Source organism: Nelumbo lutea, chromosome 3 (genome assembly GCF_056320005.1).
Source record: "Nelumbo lutea isolate HS-2025 chromosome 3, American lotus-T2T, whole genome shotgun sequence".
NCBI lineage: Eukaryota > Viridiplantae > Streptophyta > Magnoliopsida > Proteales > Nelumbonaceae > Nelumbo > Nelumbo lutea.
Window position 1 is genome coordinate 29,328,888 of NC_142686.1, and position 13,317 is coordinate 29,342,204.

The 13,317-nt window shown below is 38.2% G+C and overlaps 1 protein-coding gene across 3 annotated transcripts in view; it reads right to left on the reverse strand.

Annotated features, from left to right (window-relative positions):
- Nucleotides 1-285: 285 nt before the first annotated feature.
- Nucleotides 286-13,317, reverse strand: part of LOC148863922 (zinc ion binding protein) — a 40,490-nt gene continuing 27,458 nt past the window's right edge. For all 3 annotated transcript variants that reach the window (XM_088978997.1, XM_088978996.1, XM_088978998.1), the window contains exons 2-6: nt 9,488-9,759; nt 8,756-9,407; nt 8,455-8,654; nt 3,328-3,572; nt 286-2,840 (exon numbers count right to left, since the gene is read on the reverse strand). In XM_088978997.1, the coding sequence (XP_088835123.1) occupies nt 883-2,840; nt 3,328-3,572; nt 8,455-8,654; nt 8,756-9,407; nt 9,488-9,759 (3,327 nt within the window). In that variant the 3' untranslated portion in view covers nt 286-882. The remainder of the gene's footprint in view (nt 2,841-3,327; nt 3,573-8,454; nt 8,655-8,755; nt 9,408-9,487; nt 9,760-13,317) is intronic.

Sequence of the window (13,317 nt, forward strand, 5' to 3'; positions counted from 1 at the left end):
CCCTATTTTTTTTATAGCAAGTAAAGTTTAAGAGGGGTCAATATAAAAGTTGATCAATTTTTTCCCATGTTTACTTTACGATAAACGTGGGTCACAAAATAGGACATAAAAGTTGAGGATCATCTTTTATAAAGAATGAAGCTGGATAACACCTTTTCAAGTACCATTTATCCGAGAGTAAGTGCATTTACCCAAGGTAATAACATCAACCCGCCATAAGAGTATAAAAAACTAACGTCCTCAAATGTCATAGGAGTTTCCTACAAATAAAACGCCATAACAGTATAAAAAACGAAATTGTTTCTTATTAGACCAATTACAAATGTATTAGACGGAAGAAGTATTAAAAGAAAGAACATTATTTGCCTGTTTCAAGAAAAAATCAAGAAACCTGTTCTGATTAACTCAAGATTCACCCACCACTTACAATATAAAATTATACAAGTCTTTATATACACATTAAGACAATTGACAGCACCAATAGTTGTTAGCTTGAATTCCAATGTGACGCGTATAGGAGCATACCATCATGAATGGAGAAAGCTCACATTTTAAAACTGTAGTGTGCCGATACAAATCATGAACCATCGATTAGAAACCGATACCTGTCACGCCCGTTTACAACTCCCAGGGAAAATAAGAGCTTCACAGTTTCGCAGCACCATCTCATCCTCCATTTTACACCGCTGAAATATAGGATATATATTATATAATCTGCATCAGAAAACCATGGAACAGTTTGGTTTCCACTAGCTTGAACTGAAATACCACCTCTAACAGTTTCCGATTAGCGGTGACGATTACAATCTGTTAGATATATCCCGCATGTCTGCTCTTTCATTCATTAAACTACACATTGTATATATCAACAGAACCCTAAATTCAGACACAAATTTGGCTGGATTCAGCTCCAACATCCATTCTGTCCCCTTTAGCATTATCTCCTGAATCTTCGCCACAAACAACATCATCACCTTCTACAAGGTCAACTACTTGCTGGCCTAAAGAAACTGTCCTTGCCGGAGTCTGGATAGAATGTCCTGACACAGTTTCTGCAGCAACATCACTAGAAATGTCATTGCAACTTGCTACTAGGCTGCTTCTATCGCTATGACAACCTCCACCTGCAATTCCATCTTGAACCTCACATCTAGTTGAAGGACTGGAATCGGGAGAAGGCTTCTCATTTATGCCCTCACTTTTATTTGTTAAATCTCCTCCATTCATCACTTTGCCAGGATCTCTCTCCAAAATATTATCACAAACACTAATGCCACTGGCTACATGCTCAACACGTGTCTCATGTTCAGCAGACCTTGACTGTGAAAGAGAGTTTTGGGTTGAATCGGGGCATACATCCATCATGCTGCCATTTTCCTCTGCTGCATAACTACAAATGCCGTCACTTTCTAACCAGTTAATTACATCGTCTTGACGATATTCGTCTGACAAACGACCTCGAACCCCAGCTAATGTGCAAGCATTACTAACAGATTGTAGACTTGCATTCATGCCTGGGATCTCATTCTGTAAATCTCTCTGCCCATTTTCTGAGATCTGATCCATGGACTCAACACTGTTTATTGGTTCTGGCACAGCAAAAACAGATCTTGGCTGAGAAGTCTCAATGGATTGGGGGTTGACATCTATTGTATCACCAGTAACAGTTGGGTTGGCAAGATTGCTGCAAACACCATTACTTACCATACATGGGTCAAAAGCCCTCGATGTTGAACAGGGAGTCTCTGTGAATTTTGGATCCACATCCATCATGCTGCCAGTGGTGCTTCCCTCAACATTACCATGATGGTTCTTGTCAACCACCTTGTCATGAAAAGCCACATTTAATACCTCATCTCGAGTCCCATTCCTAATTGTAGAAGCATTACCATTGGAAAAAAGATCATCAGTAGATGTGACCACATCAAGAGGTAATAATTCAGATGGGGAGGCACAGATTGATAATGGATCAACATCCATCTCAGTGGAAGCAATTATTTCCTGTGCACTCTCACTGCAGAAGCCATTTTCACAAGCTACCCCATTAGTCACATTATCACTACTCAGATCACCTACAACATTCTCCTCATCATCTCCATCTTCAGCAGGATTCTCATTACAACTTAATATTTTCTTGCTTGCACATTGGCTCTCATTTATTAAATTTGCATGTTTACAAGCAGAATGTTTATTTTGAGTTTGTTTCTCAACAGGAGGCACGTCGACCCTGCCATTTTCTGGCTGAACTAATGCATTCAGTTGCATCTGTACAAAAATGGCTAGAGAAACTGCATGATCCCGAATCAGAGAATCATGTGGTGGACAATGAAGCATATTAATTAGAGTCTGGTTGTACTCAAAGAGGCTGATAGATGACACAGCATAACCCCTATCACGGCAGACCTTACTCACCTTAATCACATGTTTACAGAGATTGCCCATCTGTGACCAATTGCAATCACATATTGCAAATTCAGAACCAGGATTGTGAACAACATGAGCCATCCCCTTATTATGCTGGCTAAGTACCTTTGCACATCTACCTTCTAAAACAACATCTGCATCTGTAATCTCCAGTGCTTGGCGCCAGGATGTTAAACCACTCATCCACTCATTTTTTCTATATCGACCAAAGTCATCCTTCCCTGAATACTCATCAAGCCAGAAGTATGAATGCACCTTGGTACCCAACTTATCAACTAACCAGTCAGTACGTTGATAAACGCTTGGATTCTTCTCATTAAACAATCTGAGTTTCAGTTGATGATGGTAATATTCCATTGCTGCCGAAGTCTCTTGGCTGGCAAGTGGAAGAGTCTTCAATGCAGTAGTCCACAACCCTAAGGAAAAAAGAGAGAGAAAAAGAAAACCTGCTTAACACATGTAGATACAAAATTAGCATAATTAAGACAACTAGAAGTCAGTATGCTTTAGCACCTGCAAGGAAAAACTCTATATTTCACTCTCAAACCATTACTATGACCTGTCTAACTATTAGCCCATGCCCAGCTTAACTAGTACGCTACATGTTAGACAGACCATACTAAAATGTACTGAAACTAGATAATACTAATAATCTGATCACATTAAATGATTACCCACTCACACAACTGAAAATAATATGGTTCACAGTTAAGAAAAAAAAACAAATTTAAATCAGTTGAATTTTCAAATCAGCATACTGCAGGGATTATGCTTCATGCCCCGTTTAAGGGAGTCCACCAATTGAAGGGCTGCAATTATGGTTTATTTGGTAGAAGTTGTTCTGGCAGGTTCAGTAGTCATGCCTTCCAAGAAAATAAGAAACTACAAGAGATAAAATCTAACCAATCCGTGGAAACCAGATTGCCCTGAAGTAATCCAAGAAATCTAAGCAGTCCAAAAAATCTCCCATGAAATCCTCGAATAAATCCACATTGCCATTTCCTTTGCAGATTGCATACACTGCCTCTCCAAGTCGTCTTGATATCTCCGCACGCATTTCAATATCCAAACATTTCTTTACCAGGTTTTTATGCCATGCATGACGGACCCGCCAAAAGCATATTAAAACAGAGCACTGGAACACTTCCCTGGAAACGTGTAAAGACAAATTTATCAACCAATTCACAAAAGAAAACACCATTTAAAGAATGAACAACCTGATAGCCCAGGTTATATTTTCCATATTCAGGTCCAGTGTAGCTAAAATATCGCTTAGGTGTCCACTAGGTGACCATCTAGTCTAGGTGTATTGGAGGCTAATAGCATACATACATACATACATACATATTGGCATAAATGTTTATAACCTTTTCTATCAGTAATATTTTGTAACCTGCAGTATTTATTCTTTCATTCCAATTTGAAATAAAAGGGTTGAACCCCTATTTCTGTTATAGGAAAAGAAATTTTGAAAAACATAGGGGCTGAACCCCTATTTCTGTTATAGGAAAAGAAGAAAAGAGAAGGTAGAAGAAGAAGAAGGAATTAGTATATAAAAACACAAAAATAGTAAAGAAAAAGAAGAAAATGTATTACTTGGACAACATTTTATTTCTTTCTTACTTATTGGCTCAGGTTGAAGTCTTCGAGGGTTCAATACAGCATTTAGCAATGTTTGTGTTGATTAAACCCTAACAAATAAGAAAATAACAAAAAGAAATTAGAATATAAACACACAAAATGAATATTTTAGTTTAAAAATGTTTATTTTACAATTATAAGCTCAAAAAGTTAAGAATATAAAAGTTTGTTATAACACGCTATAGAAAACTGCTTGGCGATTAAGCAAGGTGAGACTCCAAGGGCACCTTGTTGCCTAGTCACCCGCCTAGGCATCACCTTGACAACTATGGTTTTGGTTATTTCGGTTTCAGTTCATTTTCATTTTTAAAATATGGTTTCTAAAATTTTGGTTTCTTCAGTTCGATTTTTAACCAAATAAACCAAATGCTCACCCCTACTTCTAGCCACAAGGAGGTGTAAGCCTTCTCAATCCTGAGGCATATACTTCATGCAAAAAAAAATTGAGGCTTAAGATTTATGATTCAGAGGCATCCACACTTCCAGAATATGCCTGAGGGCATTTTGAATGCACCTTAAAAGATGTAAGAAAATTGACACCCGAGTGACACTTTAACTACAATGAACAACCTGTTTGTTCAGAAGATGAACAAAGTTGTCACACTCAATTCCATTCAACTACATACATGCATACACAGTCACAATGAAGATTGTTGGAGTTCTAAAGATGCCTTCCATAAGCAGTAGCCATTAGGTGCAGGGGCTGTTTTTTAAAAGTAAAAAAACCATATAATAAAAGAAGGTACAAGTTAAGAATTACCCAAGAGAAGAAAGGAAAAACAGCTACAAAAGCAACCCAGCCGTCCTTCACCCAACCCAATTCCCTTAGAATTATGCCGATGACAAAAACCAAATCTACAACTAAATAAAATAGCTCCCAACAAAAATCAGCATAAAACACCCCCAACCTCATAAACCAGACTTTTGCTGTCAAAAAATTCCATAAGCACCTTACAAGATTGCCTTCCCTTCCCTGGCTCACCTCCTAACAGAAACCCCCAAACAATCTTTTGGGTCTTTGGATATTACCAATCTTTTGGACAACTTCTAAATACTCAAGTTTAGTCAAGGAGAAGATTATAACAAAGCTATGTTTCAAGACCCTTGGACTATAGCAAACTAATATTTATCTCCAGGTAAATGGAGCCCATTTGAGACAGCCAATGAAGTAATTAATAAATGGCAGCATGAGTCCATATAACTAAGCTGCCAATAGAATATTATGATTATGAAGTCTTACCGATCATTGGTAGTAATCTGTTTTGATTAGTTAAGATTGATGAAGTTACTAAAACAGCATTCAAGGCAAAGTTATACATTTCTATATTGAAATGGATCTTCAAAAACCTTTAAGAGCAAGAAGCGAAGTAGATGGTAATTGATATGGTCTAGTTTATGAGTGTGGCAAAGTCGGTCATAAGAAGCAGGAATATCCTCAAGTTTTTTCATCACCATCACAACACAATAGCTAATGAGCATTTCCAGGGAAAGCTCAGTTCTTGGATACAAGTTCCACCTAGGATAAAACAAAGATCTTCCTCCAACAATAGTTCAGATAAAAACATACTGAGACACAAGTGCAAACTGGCACCAAACTCAAACAAGCGTTGGTTAATAAGCAAGATCAATGAGCATTTCCAGGGAAAGCTCAGTTCTTGGATACAAGTTCCACCTAGGATAAAACAAAGATCTTCCTCCAACAATAGTTCAGATAAAAACATACTGAGACACAAGTGCAAACTGGCACCAAACTCAAACAAGCGTTGGTTAATAAGCAAGATCAGGGCTTGAGATTTCATTTTCTTCAAGATGGTGTTGCAGAAGATAACCATGTGATGATGCCACTCAATTTAATTAAGTCAAATGTTCAGGTGTCCAACTCAAAAAGAGAGTTGGTGCCATCCAAAATCAACAACAAAGCAGTACAGGAGCATCCATGTTAGATAAAATCGCACCCGAAGCAGATCTTATCAATAGTAGGAAGAGAACAAATCTCTTAAGCACTCAGACCATTACCATCATCTCAACTAAAAGATGGCAGCCAGTTACTTCAGATGTTTGCTACAAGAGCTAGTAGGTCTATCATTTGTGACTATTGAGGTGTCGATGATTACAGGGGAAGCGATGAAGGGGTGCAAAAGAGAATTGAAGTTCCTTTTTAACAGGATTAGGTGAATGATTGTATAGGGGTGTCAGAGGAGGAAAGGGTTCAGGAGATGGGTGGTGTGAATGAGGTGGTTTCCACAAATCTAAGTTAACAGGAGAGGGAGTTTTCAGTGGGGCAGGAGAGAGAAGGGGGGATTGTTTATCGAGAGAGATTGAAGAACAAGTCATGAAAGAAAGAGACGGTGTAGAGGCAGGAGAAAAGCTTCGGGGTCTATAGAAGGAAGAGAAGTAGAACAAGAAAAGAAGAGACAGGATAAGGTTTTGTTTATAAATTCGAAGGAGGTGGAAGAATTAACTAACAAAAAGAAGGAGAAGACAGGTTCTTCAGAAGAATGAAGAGAAACTATACAACGAAACCATTGAAAGAGACTTAAGATGATGAGGAGTCCTTTGGAAATCAAAGGGAAGATGTGATTTGAGATGAAATGCATGAAGTGCAAGGAAGCTTATACTTGGAGTTCTTAGTTAACAGGGAAGTGGAGATGAGCAAAATTCTGGGTTTAAGGTTTTTGGGAGGAGAGGAGTTTGCTTGGAAGGTTTTCAGAGAACTAGAAGAAAAGAAACGAACAAAGCACAGGGAGCAGAGAAACAACCTTAAAGATTCTGTTGCGGCTGACTTTCCTGCTGAAGATGGAGGTGTTCAGGCTGGTTTAGTCTTCTTGAAGGGGCAGAGAATGGTATTAGTGAAGGTGATGAGGTGGCAGTGGATACTTTTTTTGAGAAAAATGCGGCTTTTGAGTTAGACAGGACCATTGATATTTTGATTGTTTCTGAGACTCCCGCAAAGATTCCTAATGCTGTAAGAAAATTCAAGAGTCAGAACAACCATTGTACAGTGCAGGTGTCTAAAGTATCTGCTAAATTGAGAATGGAAGAGAGGGAGAATTATGTAGTCAACAGCAAGAGCAGCAACAGTATATGTTATTTGGGAAAAAAGAAATCAAAGGATTTGCAAAAAGAGGAGTAGATCCAATGAAGATATTGTGGACAGTATAAAAAATAAAGATTGCTCATTGGGTAAAAACAATGTAAGCATTTAAGGGGGTAGCAGTGGATGACTTAACAAAGGCTTGGAAAGAAGTAGCAAACTCTTCCACAATATAAGGAAAAAATAGTGATGGAGTGGAAGGCTCCTCCAAATAATAGAGTGAAGTTGAACAAGCAATCTAGGCTCTATAGGTATGCAAGGGACAAGGTGGTGGCATTGTATTCAGGACCATTGGAGTAGGGGACTCCTTAGAAGCTGAAGTGATGGAATTGTTACAAGGAATGACGATAGATAAACAACTCGGATTTCAGTATGTGGAGCTGGAGGGTGATTCAAAAATGGTACACTCTTGGATGAACAGCAACCTAGGAGCTTGGATTTACAGGAAAAACATTAAGAGGAATTGGAAATATTGCAAAGGAATTGGGGGCCACTTTTAGATGGGTCAAGAGAACAGTAAATGGGATGGCTGATTCATTGGCTAAGCAAGGGATGTTTAAAGAGGATTTTTTTTCTGGGCAGAGCTCTAATTGGATCACATAAAATTGTAATGGATGGATGGGTAAAAATACTGCAGCCTTAATTTGTATTTTTTAATCTAATTAATGAATTTTCTTGTTGCCAATCAAAAAAAGAAAAAAAAAACTGATGACGCTTAGTCAACCAAATCTAATTTTATTTTATTCTTTTGAGAGAAGGTGAAGTATAGATGCATTAATATGAATAAAAAGCACAGCAAGATGATGTACTCAGGGACCAAAAAAACCTGTCCCCTCTGACCTTGACCCTCCACCTTGCTTTACAAAAAGATTGCCATGTATCCCTTAAGAGCCTGCTCTGCCTAAACATTGCCTACCTCAATTACAAATGCTTGGTCTCCACTATACCTGTCATTCTCATTGATCAATACTATCACAGCCATAAGAAACCTCTTGACATAGAACAAAGGCCATAGTACTTGGATATCGCTAAAATCTTTACTGCAAACCTATTTTGAGATTCTCGATATTGTATAGAATAGTCTCACTTCTTAAATGGTTAATATCATAAAACTCAAGTATTTTTAGTGATATATACATTAATTTATATTTGGCAAACACGATAAGAAATCCAATTCATCCAAAGGACAATCTAAGTCAGTAAGCATGTGTGCCACATGTTCAGAAAGAAGACCAAAAGAATAACCCAAGAGATTTTGGACCATTTCTTTTCAGAGCCAAGGCTGAAAGACATACCTGATAGTAAGGACATCAGCTGCAGGATCATCAACTATGAAACCAGCCAGCTTCCATGTAGGATCCTTTGAATGCACTCTATTGTAAAGAGCTCTAATCCACTTATGTGCATCCCCACTTGCAAATCTTGGTGCTACAATCCAGGCAACAGGGATGGCCTTGTTGTCTGAGTCAAAGACGAGGAGACTATGAACAGGATACTGGACAAGTGGTAGCATCTGTTAGCTTCAAAAGCATTTTGAATTTTCATTAACTTGAGAAATTACAACTGACAGGACTAGAATATGTAAACCAAACAGACCTTCAACTTGTTTGTTCCAAACCTTGAATCAGATGCCACAAGACTACGATTTCCAAACCGGATCATTTGTTGCAACTGCCACTCTGTTTGAATGCCCAGGACAAAGGGGTCTGTATCAGAAAAGTCCTCATAAAAGAAGACATGACTTTGATGGCTCTCAACCCACATAGCAATGCTAACCATATCATCTTCATCCAGTTCATACGTGGAGCGCCGGATACTCCTCTCCAGTCTCCTCACATACCTGTGTGTGAGTAGGTCATCACGATTACATGGACCCCCTTGTCTCTCTACTGATTCATTGTGTCTCTGCATTATTGTTTCCACAGAGACTCCAACATATAGTAGAGATAAGACCCGGAGACGAAGATCATCTGAGATGTAAGGTGCAAACATGGCCCGTGTTCCTACAGCTTTCTTATCCTGCGGTCCATGACAGGGTAGTCCCTTCTTGTCTACATGCTTATCTTGATTATATATGATAAGTGCAACTGATGGTTCCGCAATTAAGCGCTTCACAATGAAATGACAGGTGCACCCTCTCTTTGTGTTTGGCCGGCCGGCAGATTTCTTTTTCGGGATGTAAGTGCTTCTGCTTGGCCGAACAATGCCACCTTTCCGGTGATCGTCTGGGCCAAAGGAGCACCAGTACCTATAAATTCAACCAAACAGCTTATATGATATAATTGAAGGGTCTAATAGCAGTAAGTCAGAACAAAGAGTGAAACTTACAGAATATATTCAAGGATGCCATCAACCTTTGGCTTGTAAGGCATCTCTGGAGGCCTTCTCCTTCTTGCTTCAACATGAAATCTGGTGGGACATTCTTTATTTGAAGATTCTCCCCTCACAAAATCGTCCACTCTAGCAAAGGGGATAAGAGCAACTCTATCAATGTTGTCACGCCAACCTTCCACCTTAGACCACACAATATCAGCAGAAGAAAATTCCAAAGTTGGAGGACTCTGCACTGGGAGAGACAGAATCTCATCCCATCTGGCCATCTGCAATGGATGCAACAGAAATTATACATGAACATAAATTGGATTTCAACATTTCATACTCTGACATAACCATTTTTTTTAACTAACGAATCTCAACTTTTTTGAAGAGAAAAGGAAAAGGACCAAATATATCACATCTTCCAAATGTATTAATTTAATGTTGGTACTAGCTATCTGGGGTCTTGGGAGGGTGGACTGAATACAGATCTTTGAACACAAAGTGGCTGCTCAAAGACTCAAATCCACATTATCATGCTTGTCAGCCCATGGATTTACCATTTCACAAAGCAATAGCCCCTAAATTACCATTATATATCTCCCACTGTATAAAAATCTTAATTATTTCCCTAATAAAAACCTAAGCATTTTCGTTAACTAACAATTTCATAACTCTGACATAATCGTTGTCGTTAACTAATGAATCTCAACTTTTTTGAAGAAAAATAAAGGAAAAGGACCAAATATATCACGTCTTCCAATGTATTGAAGATCAATTTAATGTTGGTACTATCTATCTTGGATCTTGGGAGGGTGGACTGGATACAGATCTTTGACACACAAAGTGGCTGCTCACATACTCAAACCCACATTCTCATGCTTGTCAGACTATGAACTTACCACTACACAAAGCAATGGCCCCTTAATTACCATTATATATCTCCCATTGTATAAGAGTCTTAATTATTTCTCTAATAAAAACCTAAGCAAACAATATGTAATAGATGTAGTATCATCTTTGCATTGGTAAATGTATTGGTTCATAATATAACTTAAGCAAGCAATGGCCCCTTAATTACCATTATATATCTCCCACTGTATAAGAATCTTAACTATTTCCCTAACAAAAACCTAAAGCAAACAAGATGTAATAGATGTAGTATCATCTTTGTATTAGTAACTATATTGGTTGATAATATAACTTAAGCAGGCTATGTAACATTCGCATCGTACTTTGCATTGGCTCAAAAGACCCAAGTATGCTCAAACCCAAAAAAAATAGCAACTTGTAAATGTATTATCTAGGCTGTCTGATTCCTGATTTTCTTACCATATAAACTCAAGAGCTTTTCAATTGCGAAGTATATGTCTTATGCGCAAGAGGCAAAAGGAATACGTGAGACACTTGTTCATTCACTATTGATGGGAAGAATTCATTTGGACATTTTTCTTCTCTAAAATTGGGTCCAACTAAGCCAGTGGAGATATTTTCTTTGCAGCCACGATGCCACACGGTTGAGATGTTTCTAATTGGGAGTTCACATCAGCGCCCCATGATGCCAGATAGCACATCTCAACAGTGTATTAGAAACATCTCCAAGGACAAGTACGAAAGATGTTCCCAATACATGACGGGGATGTGCTATGGGGCGAGCAAGGTTCAAAGTATCGATACGTATCGTTCTGGGACCCCTCCGATAGGCCCCTACAGTGGGTGTATCGGGGGTATGACCGATTCAGGGTGTGGAGGAGTCCTAAACCAACCCCCCTGAACTAGTTGCAAAAAAAAACACACACTAAAAAGTTGTGTATCGAGCGTATCGATATTTTGAACCTTGGGGGCGGCCCCTTGTGGGGCAAAGATGTGAATTCCAGTGGATGGTGCATGTCAGGTGCTGATGTGATCTCCCAGTGGTTCGATGAGGGCTCGACACAAAGTTAACCAATACAAACCGAGATGCCAAATGACTAACATATCCTAAATACATCGCTTTAGTTCCAAATCTGCCCTTCATCTCAAAATTAGGGCGGGTAAGGTTTTGTCTATTTCATTGTCATCAGCTCTCTTTCTCTGTCGTCTCTTGGACTCTCTTTTGTTCTTTCGCTGCTTCTCCAGAAGAACCAACAATAAGGTAGCCATTTCTTTTCTTTTGTTCCAATAGAAAACCAAGAAAGTTCTTATTCTTTCTTCCTATTCTCAATTTATTTCAGCTCAAATTTCTTCATTGTGACTTTTTTTTCCTTCCTTTCTTTCTTTACTTTTGTTTGCATAATTCCGTGATTAAATTTGATTTGTTACTAAAAGAATATAATTCTAGATTATTTGTAGCTATTGGTTCGATCACCTAAATTGGGACTTAAGTTTTTAGTCCCCTATAACGCGCCAGTGTTTTTCTTTTAATCTCCCAAAAATGTTTTTTTCTTGGGTTTTAGGTGAAGAGAGCTCCCTATCGGATTGAAGTGGGAGGTTTGAGGTTAGCAGGCTCTGCAGAAAACTATTTAAGTGAGTATAGAATATAGTTTGCATTAAGATGAGCTCTTTCTTCTACACAAGGGTACTGAAGGATACTTGCTTAAATGAATAGAAAGTGCGGAAAGCAAATTACAATGGAGTTTTTTTTCCTCAATAAATATAATCCGTTCACTTCGTTTGGGTTTTGAAAAGTATCTCTCGTGGACAGATTCTTTGAGTGAGTGAAGCTCTGCTTTGGTACTTCTTGCTGCAGCTACAGCATTTCCAAGAGCCCTTTTGTACAAACAATTTGAATGGGTTCAATATTTATTGAATGCTTTGTAGAGTTTATATACCCAGGGTTTCTATGGGATATTCTTGGCTCATATAGAAAAAGTTTTTAAATACCCATGCAACTTTATACTTCCCTCCTCTCAAGAGTTGTACAAATGTAATTTTCAGCCATATAGTAGGCATCTTTTTGCTTAGGGATTAAGGCATTGCATTTTATCATATTATGTTTTTTTCTTTAATATCACATTAAAGCGTTTTTCATGTCTTTTTAGTTTTATTTGACAATATTTTGGCCCAAGTTTTCTTCATGGGATTCTTCCTTCTATCACCCATGTTTTTTTTCTAGGTATGGCTATGATATCCTGCACTTCAGCTTGCATAGGAGGCAGATTTGTAGGTATGGACGTGGGTGGGTGGGTAGAGTTTGGACAAACCATGGCAATCTAAAAATTATAAATGCCAAATGCAGGATGGATTGGTAGGGTTTAAATCAATAAATGATACTTGTATTAAATAGTCTTTCTATTTGTTGGATTTGCACAGTACTTGGAAAATTTTGAAAAAGCACTAGGGATTCCCAATCAATATTCTAGCTTTTCAAACTAGGACTTTGGAGATAGACTAGAATGTTGGGTAGAATTAGATTATGGAAAGTTGTCAAGACCGAACAACAACAATGGTGAGTATCCACAAATTGATGGCTAATGGCTGAGATGCTAGCCTTTCCTCTAAGACTCTAGACAAACTCCTGCTTCCCCTTAGAAAGCCATACATAGTATCCTCTCCCTTCTCTTCTCAGCTTTATTAGATATGATGCATATTTGGGCGATTGAATTCTTTTCAGGAAGATCTGTAGGTGGAGGACATACCTTTGAAAGAGCATTTCCATCCTTGTACTTACTTTCCTCTTATAAAAGGGAACCTGTCTTGAGCTTTTTCCCTTGTCTTCTACTTTTGGGGTTGATTGAGACTTTGATTTTAGAAGAGGTTTGCATGAGTTGGAAAAATATATATCCTAACTGGTTTTAAAAGATTCCAATCTATTTGGTAAAGAATTTTCACCAAGCAAAAGAAAACATATGTCCAAATTGAAA